Raw genomic sequence first — 14,731 nt, 5'->3', positions numbered from 1 at the left:
TAAATGTCTATTAAGAAGAAGTTGAATAGTCTAGGGGGTTAAACTTATCTTAAATGCTTATTAAAAAGTTGAATAATTTGGGAGGTTAAACTTAGTTGGATGCAAAATTACCAAATGATCTCATCTATTATGAAATATACAATTTGCTTGTAGGGGTATAATAGTCTTTAACTTAATTAGTATTTTAAAAAACAAAAAAAATGAGAAAAAAAATAAATAAGCTCCTAGCTTTTTGAAGAGGCCACATCATACATAGTGGTTTCTTCTTTAATATATATATAGATTAAATTTAGCAATCATAAGTAGTGATGGCCAAAACCGATCTCGGGTCGGGTTGGGCCGGGCCGGTTCCAACCGGTCCCAAGATATCTCATAACCGGTCATAACCGGTCCCGGTCCCGCTCGAAAAAGTTGAGTCCGGTCAAGCTTTATTGTAACCGGTTATGAGCGGCCGGTCCCGGTCATTAAAAAATATTTTTTTTCATGATATATATTTTTAATACATTATAAAATTTGTAATTGGGTCACTCAAATACACTTTAAAAATCCGTTTTATTATAACTAAAATTACATTGTTTTACAAAATATAGCGAGAAACCGATAATTGTGAACGTTTTTTTGCGTTTTTTGCGAATCAATAATTGATATGTAAATCCCTCAACCAAGACACTTATATATAGTGTTTAGAAAGCAAAAAAAATACAAAAAAGGGCCAAAAAACGGCTACATTTTAAAAAAGTAGTTACATTTTTAAAAAATCTGGCCAAGCCGGGCCGATCCATAACCGGTCCCGGTCCCACGAAACACCTCAAATCCATAACCGGTCCAAAATTTCGATCCTATAACCGATCCCGGGTCGGGTCGGGCTGGTTTGGCCATCACTAATCACAACACAATTCACAAAATAACAAATCCAACTTGTATCCATTAAAGAAAAATAAGTATATGAACATAAAAACCTTTCATTTTAATTTATTTATTTAAGTAGATATCATTAATCACTAAAATCTACTATAAAACACTTTATTTCAAATGCATATTTCTTGCAAAATACTTTATTTGAAAGTGGGACCGAACTTCAATAAGTCAAGATGTTGTCCTTCAGGTTTGGATTTTGCTTAGAAAATGGACCTGGTCACTAAAGCCGTTAAAAATACCCGTTAGAGCCAGAGGTAAAATCATCCTAACCATGTTTTCACCCCCTGCACCGAGACACACAGATTGATACCATCTGAGGTTTGTAACAAGGTAAATCATCGGAAAAACTCATTAAAACCATTTGAGGTTTGTAAGAGGGACTAAATCACAGGGAAAACTAAGAAAATCGAGATCCAGTTGCCGGAAAAGAAGGGATGCCGAACCGCCGGTGAGATGGATTTGGTGGATGATTGCTTCAATCTGGATTTAGAAATGGATTTGACGAGATGTTTGCTTCGATTTGGGTTTGTAATTTTAGAGATGGATTTGGTAGATGAAGACTTCGATCCCTCTAGGATTTTTGGTGACATTTTACGGTGACATTTCCTAACAGGAACGACGAGTCAACGACAATGTGTGGGTTGGGTTAATTGGGTTGAAGACATTTGAATAATTCAACTCAATGCTTGCGATTTGAAATTTTTTAACCCAATCCAAACCAAAGTGCAACCCAACCCAACCCGAACCGTACAGTTGGTCGGGTTAGCCGGATTAGTCGGTTGATACTTTGGTACATTAAAATATTCTTCTAACATTGAATATTTTATTTCTCTACTCATAATTTCTTTTCCATCGTCAACCATTTGATACAACTTATCCATATTTCTTAAATTTTATGTATATCACATTTAATTAATTTTCTCAATTTACATATATATGTTCACAATTACTGAACATTTATACGAATGAGTTATATATAGATAGAGAATAGATTAAAAATACGTGTATATGAAGAGGACGTGATAGTGTAATAGTTTAATGTACATATTAATGAAAACTCAATAATCATATTAAATCCAAAAAATAAAAGAATATCGGTTTTTTCGCGTTGGGTTGGTATCAAATAATAGTAACCCAATATCAACTCATACATACGGTTTGAAAATTTTACAACTCGATTAGACATTGAGTTGCTTCCGGTTGAGTTATTTCGCGTTGGGTTGATCGGGTTGGTTGAGTTATTTCGCGCTGGGTTGATCGGGTTGGTCGAGTTTTTGAGCACCCCTAAATGTGTGTGTATAATAATTACAGAGTTGGTCCTTGCAATTTGATGGTTTTTACAAAAATAAGAAAAAACAATTTAAAAATGCAAAAAGAGATGGAAAATATGGTTGGATAATTTAACCCTTGACACTAACGATAGAAATAGAGGGAGTTAATGACCAAGTCTCATTTTCAAAGCAAAATCCAAACCGGAGATGACATCTTGATTTATTGAAATTGTAGTCTTACTTTCAAAGAAATCACTAAGGGGTTGTTTTACCAAAATACTTATCCAGTAAATGCTTACCTATAGGAGTCAATATTATAATTTATTTTGATGAGTAAGATTTTAGTACATCAAAACGTATTGAATGCAACAATTTACCGGGTAAGTGCTTACCTCGGTAAGAGTCGTAATTTTCACTTACCGGGTAAGAATCTTCATCATTCTCATCGCTCTTATCCAGTAAGATTCTTGACCTTTGTCATGTTCATTCGTTAAGAAAATTTATTAGATAAGCACTTACCAAGTAAGCGTTTAGTAAACGGTCCATAAACCTCAAGGACCAAAAGTTAAGTTTAATCCTTGGAAAACATATATTCATCTAATTCCATTTTTCATAAACTTGTTATCCAATTATTAAGTACAAGCTCGAGTCAATATGCACTAAAACCGATCATCAGGTCTGGTCCTACCAAGCTTGGTCAACACAAAAAGGGCATAACTGGTCTTTGAGTTTGATGGTTCCTATTTAATTTAATTGATTTTTTTAATTTATTAAAAGATCAAATAACGGAAGGTGGAAGGTCAATTAGAAAAGTAGCTTTTTTTTTATTAATCTGGATATTCAATCTGCTATGTGAGCCGACTAATCCCAGGACGATCACCTGCTTTGCAGATAGCCCAGAGTCACCGCATTTGAACCTCCGTGACCACAAGATGATTTTTATTTCTCCTTGGATTTGAATCTGATACCTCCTGGTACTATTGACCTTTGCAGTCAAGCTTAAACCAATCAGGCACCACCCTTGTAGTTTAGAAAAGTAGCTTTTCAAATCAAAGAACAAAAAAAATTAAAAAGTAAGAAATTGTATTTAAACAAATAAAAAGTGCAAAATTTTATACTTTTGTAGAAAACATAGGGCTAGGACAGGTAATAATTTGTAAAAAAATCACAAAATCTATATATTAGACTTTAATCATGTTACGAGTTTTATCCATTTGTATTTAGGATGTATGTTAAGTTCATCGTTGTTCTGAAAAACTCCCTCAACAACAATCCATTTAATTAAAGTTTTATGGTACAAAAACATATGCTTTATGGAATGGATGATGCCATTAACAGCAGCATCATCATCATCAATTCTAATCAGCTTGACATACAACATCAAAGTCATGAAGATATCTTTCAGTTCTATTTTCTTCGTACTCAAGAACACACATAGGCTTAAAGAAACTGGTTTCTTTCTTTTCTTTTCTTTTTTGCTTTTTATCCCTTCCCACAATCCAATAAGATAAAATAATTATCTCCTCAAATAAACATAAACAATCAAATAAGGCGGTGGAACTTTAAAAATAATTAGGCATATTAGCCCGACCAATTCTTCAAGTTACCACCCATAAATAATAAAAAAATAACCCCAAACTTTTTAACCGATAACCCGGTTATCACAGTTCAGGCCACCATAAACATCTTTCTTAGTCTTGTACTTTTAACAAATACATATTACAACATTTAAAAAACATTTATTTGACTGAGTAAACCTGCAAAAACAGAAAAAAATAGCAATAAAAATAGTTTGTCATGGTCCACACTGAAATCACAATGAAACGCACATACTTGTCCATCCCATAAAACATCCATTTTTTTGGTTAAACGTCAAGTGCAAGTGGAAATACTTGTGTCAAGTCAGCATGCTCCATAAACCTCATGTCACTATGTAGTACCACATTAACTGGTCTAATATTGTCTGTAACTGGAGGTCTTGCCAAATACTGAAATTATTGAAACCCATAATCATAAACCTTGTGAGATAACTACAACTCTTAACAATCATGCAATTTTGACTAATTTACTTCTAAAACTATAATTACAAGTTTACATATATTTTGATACATATCAAACTGAGAAAATGATATTAGAAACCTAGCTTAACTGCGGTTAGAACCAACCCAAAGCGAAGTTCGATGTGATCGTTATCCAATCCAAAAAGCATTTGATAAATTGACCAACATAATCAATTCGTCAACCTCAGTTCACTTCAGTTATTTTATTTACTCTATGTCCCTTATTTTTTATTTTACAGTTTTATTATATTAACATAATAATCATATATTAAATAAAATACATCGAAAAAAAAGTTTCTTTTTTACAAATTACATTATTATAATCGTTTCGTTAATACGTCCAAAATAGGTCAAATATTGAGTATTTTGTGGTTTTAATTATTTTATTAAATATCATAAATGCATATGAATTGTTTTTAATACTTGCAATTTCTACTCTTATGATGCATTTAGTTCGCAGGATTCCGACGAAATCTGAAGAAATTGAAATGATTAATTTTATTGATCAAATTCCACTCAGGCATTTGGTTTACCTGTAGAGTGGAATTAAATTCCACACATTCGACCATTCATGGATTTGGTCATTTCATCACAATTGAGAAGAAATTCAACTCAAACGCCATCAAAATTTTTCAAAAAGAAAAAATTATCCACGTCTTATCTACTTGATTCACCCAGATCCATATGATCTCCATCTGAACCACCGCCGACCACTACCATTCTGAACCACTATCAACCACCACCTATCTGAACCTCTGTCGACCACCACCGACCACCACTGTTCTGAACCACTGCTAATCATACCGATCTAAACCATTGTCGGCCACCATCAATCTGAATCATCACCGACCACCACTGATTTGAACCACCGTCGACCACCACTGATCTAAACTACCTCCGACCACCACCGACCTTAACCATTGTCGACCACCACCGATCTAAACTACCGCCGACCACCACCAACCTGAACCACCGTCGATCACCACCTATCTAATCCACTGTTTTGAACCACGGTCGACCACCACTGTTCTGAACCGCCAACCACCACTATTGATCTGAACCACCATTTTGGACCAAAGCTGATCACCGCCGTTATAAAGGGGTATTTTGGTCATCCAACCAAACGTGCGGTCAAATTCCATTTCAATTTCTTCGAAGTCAAATTCCATTGAAATTTCTTCAAAGTCAAATTCTTTTGATAAATTTCATTACTTTAGAAAATATTATGCGAACCAAACGCCCCCTTATGATTATTGATTTGATTTGTAACTGTAAGGTAAAGTGTAAGTATTAAAAGTAATATGTAAATATTTATAAAATTTAAACAAATATAAGATTAAATCCAAAAATATTCAATCTTTGGCTCATTTTGAACATATTAACGTGACAATTATAATGGTGTAATTTGTATAAAAAAACATATTTAATTGATGTATTTTATTTAAAATGTTAAAAAACTAATTATAAATATATAAAATGTACTTAAAAAATAAAAATGATTTGATTTATATCTTTAATTTGTATATTAAGGTTATAAACTTTTACCTCTTAAAAACCAAAAACTGTAACTCTTTTCTTTATAATAGATTATAAATTTGGAATTACAAAACATGGATGGTTCAAATTAGTTTTTGGTTCTCAAAATATTTTTTATTCTTGTTGAATAAAAAATTTGTGCAACGAATGATTCTACAAGTTCGACAAGATAATCGCTAGCGGCACCTTCAACATTAACTTCACAAATGGTATCAAAGTGCATGATGACGTGGCGGTTGATATCGAGTTTGCTTTCTGTACAATGATGGCAATCGTGATCGCCCATAACTTAGATGCTACATATCTTTGGTACTTCATCATGAAAGAATCACAGGAAACGGCTCAAAACTGCATATTCTATTCATTCGTTCAAGAGTGAGAATGTATTTGATGACCGATGAATCATGGATTACATGATCAACCAGTGGACCGACGTCAAAGGTTCATCATGCCCCATGCCCATTTTCTGTAAAGCGAGTGTCGTGATATACATGTCAAATTCAACCCATCGCTGTCAATTTTAATTTGTATGTTATCACTTTTTCTTTCTAAATTAAAATTATAATTTATTAATTCAAAATATCATCAATAAAATAGATTACTTTTAACCATTTTCTTAAATACTTTATATTCGCTATTTTTCTACCAATTTTATTTTTATTTTCAAATTGTGACCACCTAATCTTGAAACTTTCTAGAAAAAATATTAACATGTGGTTTATATTTTATCACGTCTTTCGTCTTTTGTCCTAACTTTGTTAAGATTTTCTCGTAATTTCCTTAAGTAGAGGGGTATTTGAGTCATTCACTTGTTTTCTCAATTTCTACTTAACGATTTAAATAATATATGTAACATTATATTATATTATATTATTATAAAAAAGTATATTATACGTATACACACACGTCACATCTTCGAGAAACCCATCTCTTCCTCGCCCTTATGGAAAACCCATCACGCCATTTTTGGCTACCATTTCCTTCCTCACATGATAAACACTCAAATATCACACACATTCGAGTGGATTCATGTGGGTTTAAAAAAGGAAATGCGCCCTGAAGGCTTGTTGTGACAATTTTTTTATAGGCTTTGGATGAGATGTAAAAATGGGTTATTATAAGTACGATATTTTTTTAATACATTGTTTTTATCATCAAAAATAATATTGAATTTATATAAAACTGTTTTTCTAAGTATTCTTAAATGCAAAATCAATCAATAATCCTTTCTAAATTAATATTATTTACTAGAACATATTTATGTAGCATCATCAATTTGTTTCATCATTAAAAACATTTTATGATATATTTTTGGTAAATAGAATAACATCATTTGGGGTCATAATGTTAATTTTTCTGATTTCCAAGTAACTGTGTAAATCAATGTAAATAAGTTGGTTTTCCATGTCACCTCATATTAATGTTTTTTAATACTATTTTAAACTTTTGTATTATGTTTTCGAATTTGAGAAAGAAAGAAAAGAATGAGAAATGAGTAAAAGAAGAATAAAAGAAAGGAATGAAAAAATAAAGTTTTTATTTGTGTTTTTGATAAAAAAAGAGAGGAAAGAAAAATAATGAAATGAAAATAAATTTTGATATAATTTCTTTTTTTTTTTTTCTTTTCCCTAAAAAAATCTCGAGAACCCCATTATTTTTCTTTCTTTCCTTCGTAAAAGTAAACTCAAAAGCATATCGTTAGGATTAAAACAAACATTTCTGGAATTATCTATCTTATAAATAAAAAACTCATTTTAGTTATAGTTTGAGATCTTATTCTTCATTTAGAGATAGAAGAGCACATAAGATTTATGCACTCAATATTTAATAATACAGAACAAGTATGAAAAAAAAAAACAATTATAGTTTTATTATTCTAAATATAAATATAAGTTGTATCGTCTCATATGGTTGATAATTTTTTCAAAAGACGAATATTTTGTTAGATAATAACAAGAAAATCTATTATATTTCAATACAAAAATAGAATTCATGCGAGGATGAAATAATTAAAAGAATCGATAGAAGATAAATTATGGAGACATATGAAAGCTTTCGAGGCCAGTGGTTTTAGACGTCGGTATTAGATAAAAAAACTTATAGAATTAAACAATATTATATAATCAACGACAAATTAACTATTTCATGTATTTTCTTCCACAATATATTTAATTAATACATGTTTTGGCCTTTAATAGTTAATGTACTACCAAAATCTTTTCCGGTACCATTAGATACTAATTTTTTGAACTATTATTATATATACTAAAAAAGTTAGGGCTCCAAATTTTATGGGCCCTGGGCGTATATCCAGCTCACCCTCCCCCATGATCGACCTTGCATGTGGGTGGATCAATTGATGCTTTACGAGGATGGTCGGTGCCAGAGAAGAAGTGGAGGGATGAAGGGGTGCGTCGATGGCGATGGGGAGCGGGAGGGGGATAACACTGTCCCGCTAAAACATTATGTTAGGTAAATCAAATACATAGCCTTGAGGGTTAGCTCAACAAATAAATAAATATTTGGGTGTTAGGCATCAGGGTTCCTTCCTATAGGTCGTAATTTCGAATCTCCTTAAGGCCGTTGAGGATTTTCGTGGCTATTATCTTTAAGGTTCCATCATATTAGTCGAGGCACATACAACCACACAACCCAGTCGGAAACCCATGGTTAATTACAAAAGAAGAAGAGTATAAAGCCTGCTAAGTGTCACTGTCAGGCATAAAAGTGTGTTTGCGGTGTGATTTAGTACGGTTTTGGGCCGAACTGCAAACCGCACCGCACCGCATATACCTCAAACTACACCGTAAAATGAGGTGCGGTTTTATCCCGCAAGCGTTTACATATTGTTGTGATAACTTATGGGGTTGTAATTAAAAAAATTTAGAACTTGAGGGGTGAAACTTGATTTAGTCGGATAATTGAAGATGGAATCTCTTTTCCCAGGAGGAAAGAAGGAATCCATTTCCATTTACTCATTCCATCCCCCCTGCCAAATATAATGAAAAATGTCGGACCTCATGATCCAAACAGAAGGAGAAGAGACTCGATTTGATTCGCATCCCGCGTTGGGCGCCGATTTTTGACGCGCCACCACACGCGCCACCGGATTCCCCCAAAATTTAGAACCAAAATACTACTACACCAATTGAAAAGGCTGTCGAGATGATGGAATCGCCCAACGGTTCTACAGCAGAGAGCTTGACCAAGAAATCGGATGTGTCGGATCGCGATCACTTACAGATTTCTGTGAAGCTGGGTCAAGATCCGGAACTGAACCCGAAAGAGGATCCCGCTTCTCGTCAAAGGGACAATGCTGAGATAACTGATGAATATTCTTCGTCAACAACAATACCGGTAGCTTCATCGCCCTCGACGACGGCCAACCGATCGAAGAAGTCAGTTCGGTGGAGTCAGGATTTGGTGGAAGAGCGAACTTTGCCACCGTTAGAGAACGGTGATGATGATTACGAATCATCGAATCCGTATGTGAATCGTACTCGGGAATCGTCGAATTCTCCCGCATTCAACATCAACAGTTAGGCCTTTTACTGCCTTACGTTTCACACACGCAAACACTTGTTCTTTATAGGGGGAGGGGACTATAGAAGGGAAGGGGATTACTAAAAAACGTCTCTGGGAATGTACTCAATTTCAACTCGCATTTGGATATATTACTATTGCCTTAATCCGTTGGCCAATCGTAATCCCAGTTTCAGATTATTCTTTGTATACACAACTTGATATTCTTAACTTGAGTGTTACGCTTTTCTGCAAGTTTATATATTCGTGTGCATGGATAGAGCTGTTATTTGGTATTAAGAACACACGATATGTTAAGAGATTCTCAGTTTGGATTGCGTTTTGCAGATTCCATGGTTAATATTAAAGATGCATTTGGTAGATGGAGAAAGAAGGTTGGAGAAGCTACAAAAAAAGCAGAAGACCTTGCCGGAAACACTTGGCAACATTGTAAGTTTTTAATCTGTTCTTTTTGTGGGTGTGCTGCATTTTATATCTTCTGCAAATTATGTGCATAGATCTATTTTTCATTGTGGGTAAATGGATCAAGATACATCTCAACGAGGTCTAGGTGACGTTCACTTTTTTTCTTTCTTTCTTTCTTGAAACTGATTTCTACTGTTGGCTAATTACGAAATCCACCCCTATTAATTCTTTTCTGATTGCATTTAGGTATATGTATGTAATTTGATTAGAGAAAGTTAACAGTCTTATACCAGATTATCGGTGATGGTAGTTAAAATTTAGGTATCTAGTTGTTTACCTTAGCACTCAGAGCTCAGAGTTTAGTGGGTCCTCAGTGATCATGCCAACTACAACTTGTATCGTGATTGAGACTTGTCTGGTATGGCTATTTTCCATATAACAACGTACTTAAGCTTTGACAATTACCCTGAGTGGTAAGTTTGTATTGTTGCACTTGTATCCTAGCTTCTTAGTGAATCATATATGATCAGTATGCTTCCCAAAGAGCATAAAGCCTTACCAAAAAGCACTTGGCGCAGTGACTTTGGCATGCATCAGGTCTATCAAAATCTCTGTTTTTGTCTGTCTCTCTTTCAAAGTTTCTCATGCACATGGGAAAATTTTTGTTTTAAAGAAATAGCTAGAAACCACATCCGAGCGGGTGAAACTTTTGCCTCCCACCCATTAGCATACTACTGGACCCTGGCAATCACCTGGCATATCCAAGGGTGGTGAACTCATGACATTTGAGTTAACATGATTGATGAGGAAGTCCATAATGCTTGGATAAAGCCTACCTGGGCAATCTTTCGTTCTTTTCTTAATTATGATTTAGAGTATGTACCTGAAATTGGACCAACATCACTTTTATCTCAGATCAATTAATCAAGCAGGTTTTACTGAAATGGTTCTTTTCTTACCTTGTTGGTTGCACTGCACACTGTGGTTATAATTTATGAGAGAATCATTCTCATTGGGTCCATAACAATCATCACAGATCACAAGACATCTTGTGGTAAACATGCTGTCACATACTGGGTGATGAACTTTCTTATGGTTTTCACATAGTTTTTTTGTATTATTAAGATGTAAATGTGATTTATATACTTGTTCTCATTGAACATATAGGCTTAATCTCAAATTCCCAAGCGGTGACCTACTACTACATATATTTGGTGTTCGATTTATGCAAGTGATGGTCATGCTGACTTCAGATGCAATCCGAACCTTCATTAACAGAATTAATTAATAAACCTGCAAGTTTAATCATACTCATACAATCATACTTTAACCATTAATGATCTTGATATGCAAATATTTTTAGACTAGTATTATGTGTATTTTTTTTGCTTTCATGGCTCATTTTGTATAGAGAAAACAGTTGTTACCAAAAGAAGTTTCTTGGATGTTTTATCTTATATAGTGGAAGGGAAGGTTGCTCTCTTGATTCATTTGCCTATTAATTTTCTCGTTATTTCTCTGCGGCTTGTGTTTCTTATATTTATATCATTCAGTTATTCTTATTTGATGGCTCTTCTTTAACACGATATATATGTTTATTATCTGTGAAAAAAACTATTTAAGACAGTTCTTCATTCACATATTCATTGAAGTCTTCTTTTTATATGTTCAAACTAGTGAAAACGGCTCCTAGTCTCACAGATGCTGCCTTGGGAAGAATTGCCCAGGGAACTAAAGTTCTAGCAGAAGGAGGTTATGAGAAGATTTTCCGACAGACATTTGATACAGTCCCTGAAGAGCTACTTCAAAATTCATATGCCTGTTACTTGTCAACTTCAGCTGGCCCTGTGATGGGGGTTTTATACGTTTCTACGGCCAAGCTTGCATTCTGTAGTGACAATCCACTGTCATATAAAGCTAATGACAAGACCGAGTGGAGCTATTATAAGGTACACCTTTATGATCTTGTCATCTTGAATATATCTTAATTTGGTCTATGATTAATTGTAGTGCATATAGCAACTGCCGATAGGTACTCTGTGGAGATAACTTTTCTTACAACCTAAAGTATTAGACTATTAGAGATGCATGACTGGTGATATACTGATTTCCAAAGTACATTTACAAGAAGAGTAGGGAGTAAACCATACATGATGAAGCAATAGTGCCATGGTGTAGACTATCATAAATTTATGCCATCTGATATTATCAGAATTTCTTAGTGCTGACTGCTCTGCTGGACTTTTTTATAGGAATCTGTAAATTATAAGGATGACTTGGACTAAGTAGATCTACAAACGGCATAGGGTTTGAGTTAGCAATGCGAGTTTGGGGTTGGGAGGGTGAAGGTAATATCAGAAGATAAACACATAAAAGTGTTCTTTGATACTTGGGTTGTTTTGGAACATGGAGAAAATTTTATGGGATGTGGCAAAGTCCTAGAAAACTCCACCTTGGTTCCCTATCAATGTCCTACTTTGACTATAAACGTCAAAAAATTGTTGGCTAAATTCATACTCATTATTTATTATTTTACAGTTTCAACAACGATTCCTTAGTATATCCTTTCACATGGTTATTGATTTTGCCTCAAAAACTAAATCTATTCATATCAATTTAAAATTTGAAAGTAGCTTGTTTGGCAAGTCTAAGTGGACCATTAATAGAAAATGTGGGAGCACATGATATGCTGTGATGCCAAAGTCATGTTTACTTCAAGCCTTTGCAATGCTTTTCTGTGAAATTAGGGTTTACCAGATGTGTGCTATATTGTTCCTAAGAATGATATGTATTCGTAGTACAATGGTTGGTATGATGGGTCAAGTCTAGACATTGAACTAATCTGTACTAAGACATCTAGTGTAGATTATGTTTAACTTCTCGTCATCAAAATTGGAAAATAGACATCAATCTGCCCTAACTTGACCAAAAATCAAGTTGGGGGTAAATTGAAGTAACTTAGTGCACCAAATCTGTATGGCTTTAATAGGAGACTTCTCGAATGAACTAAATCTACTGACATCCTAATGGGCATCACGAGGAGTCCTCAAAGCCAAAAACCTAGCAAATGGAGGGAGTCCATCCAGTAGGTCCGAATCCTGATGAGCATTAAAAGTAGACTCCTCAACATGAGGCTAGGTTACTTCTCCTGAATTTCCTATGCTCAGTAACATGTTTCCCACACCCAACAAGATTATTCTTCGAGAACAAACAAGCAATAGAAGGTAGCTCCTCCTCTTGAGCAAGCAAAGTCTGTTTCTCAACAAGTCAAAATGGTTGCTCCATTTAAACCGTCAATGATGTAAATTAATGCCACTCCTGGTATCCAAGGGGTGCAGCAGCTGAAGAATCCCTAAACTTTAGGAAATGACAAACTGTCTCTGAACTTTGATTGTGCTATGGAATATCTCAAAATCTTTCCAGAAACAGAAAACCGCCTGGACGACGTTGGACTTTATCATGATAACTGGAGACGCTCTCAACATCCTACTCTGTAAAGTGACATTTCTTGGGCCACAAATGATAGCTGACACTAGTTAGTCAGGGTTGCAGTGAGGCTTCCTCTGGTTGGAATCGAGGTCGTGAGGTGCTCAACCAGGTACAATCATGGTCAAATACTTGTAGGTTCGGATGGTTTTAGGGTTTGTAAAACAAGGTCAAGTGGTTGTGACCATCAAGATCTAGGAGTAGCAGAGACAATTAGTTTGTGAAGTTCAGACTAGAGACCAAAGTGCACCTATAAATTCAAAAGTGGATCTGAATAGATTGCTGATGGAAGACAAGGGTTTCCTCTTTCTCAGCTCAGAACGACTGAACGGGGGCAGATCCATGCCACATGAAATTTCAGCAGCAAGAGAAACACAACTCTTAACATAAACCGAGAACCAACAAACAGCAAGAATACAGAAGCTCTGGTGCCAGCAGCACAGATATCTAGCAACAAAATGGTGTAAGATTATAGGAGTTAGAACAAGATAAAAAAGAAGACTTCATCATAGCTCTAATGTCAACCTCTGATACCATAAAACAAATTAGGGTTCCTCAAAGGTATGTCATATCATTCATTACTTAGGATGATATTAGTATATAGTACAATAATGGCTGTCATGGGCCGCGACCAAAAGATTTACATAACCTAAAAGCCTATGCTAATAAACGCAGTACATGATACATCTTTTAGACTATAACACACTTGTGTTAGGATAGTGCAGGCAAAGCATGAAGCCATTAAGATTTCCTCGATTTCAAGAACTTGTTTGGAAATTTGAGGGACCCATATTGATGCCTTGAATTATTTTGGCTCTAGTTTGGATCAGCTTATCATTTATCATAGGGCTATAATTGAACCTGAAAGTTTTCCTCTATGATGGCATTTGTGACCACATTGTGCAGGATTTGGTATTAGTTAGGCTAAATTTGATGGGTAGATATACTTTTATTTTATCTTTGCAGTTGTATCTGTTCTAGTTTACTGATTGTTATTGGCAAGATAAGTTATATGTGTTGTGTAGGTGATCATCCCATTACAGCAGCTGAAAGCAGTTAACCCTTCTTGTAGCAGAGGCAATTCTGGTGAGAAATATATTCAAGTGATATCCATCGACAGCCATGAGTTTTGGTACATGGGTTTTCTCAACTACGATGGTGCCGTCAGATGTCTACAAGATGCCCTACAAGCGCGCATTTCACGTTCGGTGTGATCACAAATGCTTCTTTTTTTCTTTCTTTCTGGGAAAGAGTACTGAGGATGGGATGGCAATTGTTGTAAAAGAAGACTCATTTATGAAGGTGTAGAAATGGTGGTGGACTTGATTGCTTTTCTATACATACACATTTGAGTCCAATGGCTTTGTAATTTATTTTCATTTCCTTGGCTGAGTTAATAATTTCTAGTATAATTTGACATCCAAGTTTTGGCTTTTTTTGACTTTAGGTTTCGGGTTTTTATTTGTGTTTGACAAGTGTTTACTTTTCTAATAGTGAAGTGCATTAAAATAC

At 34.7% G+C, this 14,731-nt stretch overlaps 1 protein-coding gene across 1 annotated transcript; it reads left to right on the top strand.

Annotated features, from left to right (window-relative positions):
- Positions 1-8,803: 8,803 nt before the first annotated feature.
- On the top strand, positions 8,804-14,731 carry LOC112514735 (GLABRA2 expression modulator-like). The gene is made up of 4 exons (XM_025121339.1): positions 8,804-9,323; positions 9,656-9,757; positions 11,411-11,682; positions 14,245-14,731. Exons 1-4 carry the CDS (start codon positions 8,951-8,953, stop codon positions 14,431-14,433), a joined length of 936 nt encoding a protein of 311 aa, XP_024977107.1. The 5' UTR covers positions 8,804-8,950; the 3' UTR covers positions 14,434-14,731.

Source organism: Cynara cardunculus, assembly GCF_001531365.2.
Source record: "Cynara cardunculus var. scolymus isolate 2C chromosome LG 1, CcrdV1, whole genome shotgun sequence".
Lineage (NCBI taxonomy): Eukaryota > Viridiplantae > Streptophyta > Magnoliopsida > Asterales > Asteraceae > Cynara > Cynara cardunculus.
The sequence above is the reverse complement of the archived record's forward strand: the minus strand, read 5'-3'. Positions and strand labels throughout refer to the sequence as shown.

Excerpts from the sequence above, each read along its gene's own strand:
- LOC112514735 (XM_025121339.1), top strand. The coding sequence starts at position 8,951 with ATGATGGAATCGCCCAACGGTTCTACAGCAGAGAGCTTGACCAAGAAA. Across the intron at positions 9,324-9,655 it reads TCCCGCATTCAACATCAACA|ATTCCATGGTTAATATTAAA; the intron begins GTTAGGCCTTTT and ends TGCGTTTTGCAG. Across the intron at positions 9,758-11,410 it reads CGGAAACACTTGGCAACATT|TGAAAACGGCTCCTAGTCTC; the intron begins GTAAGTTTTTAA and ends TGTTCAAACTAG.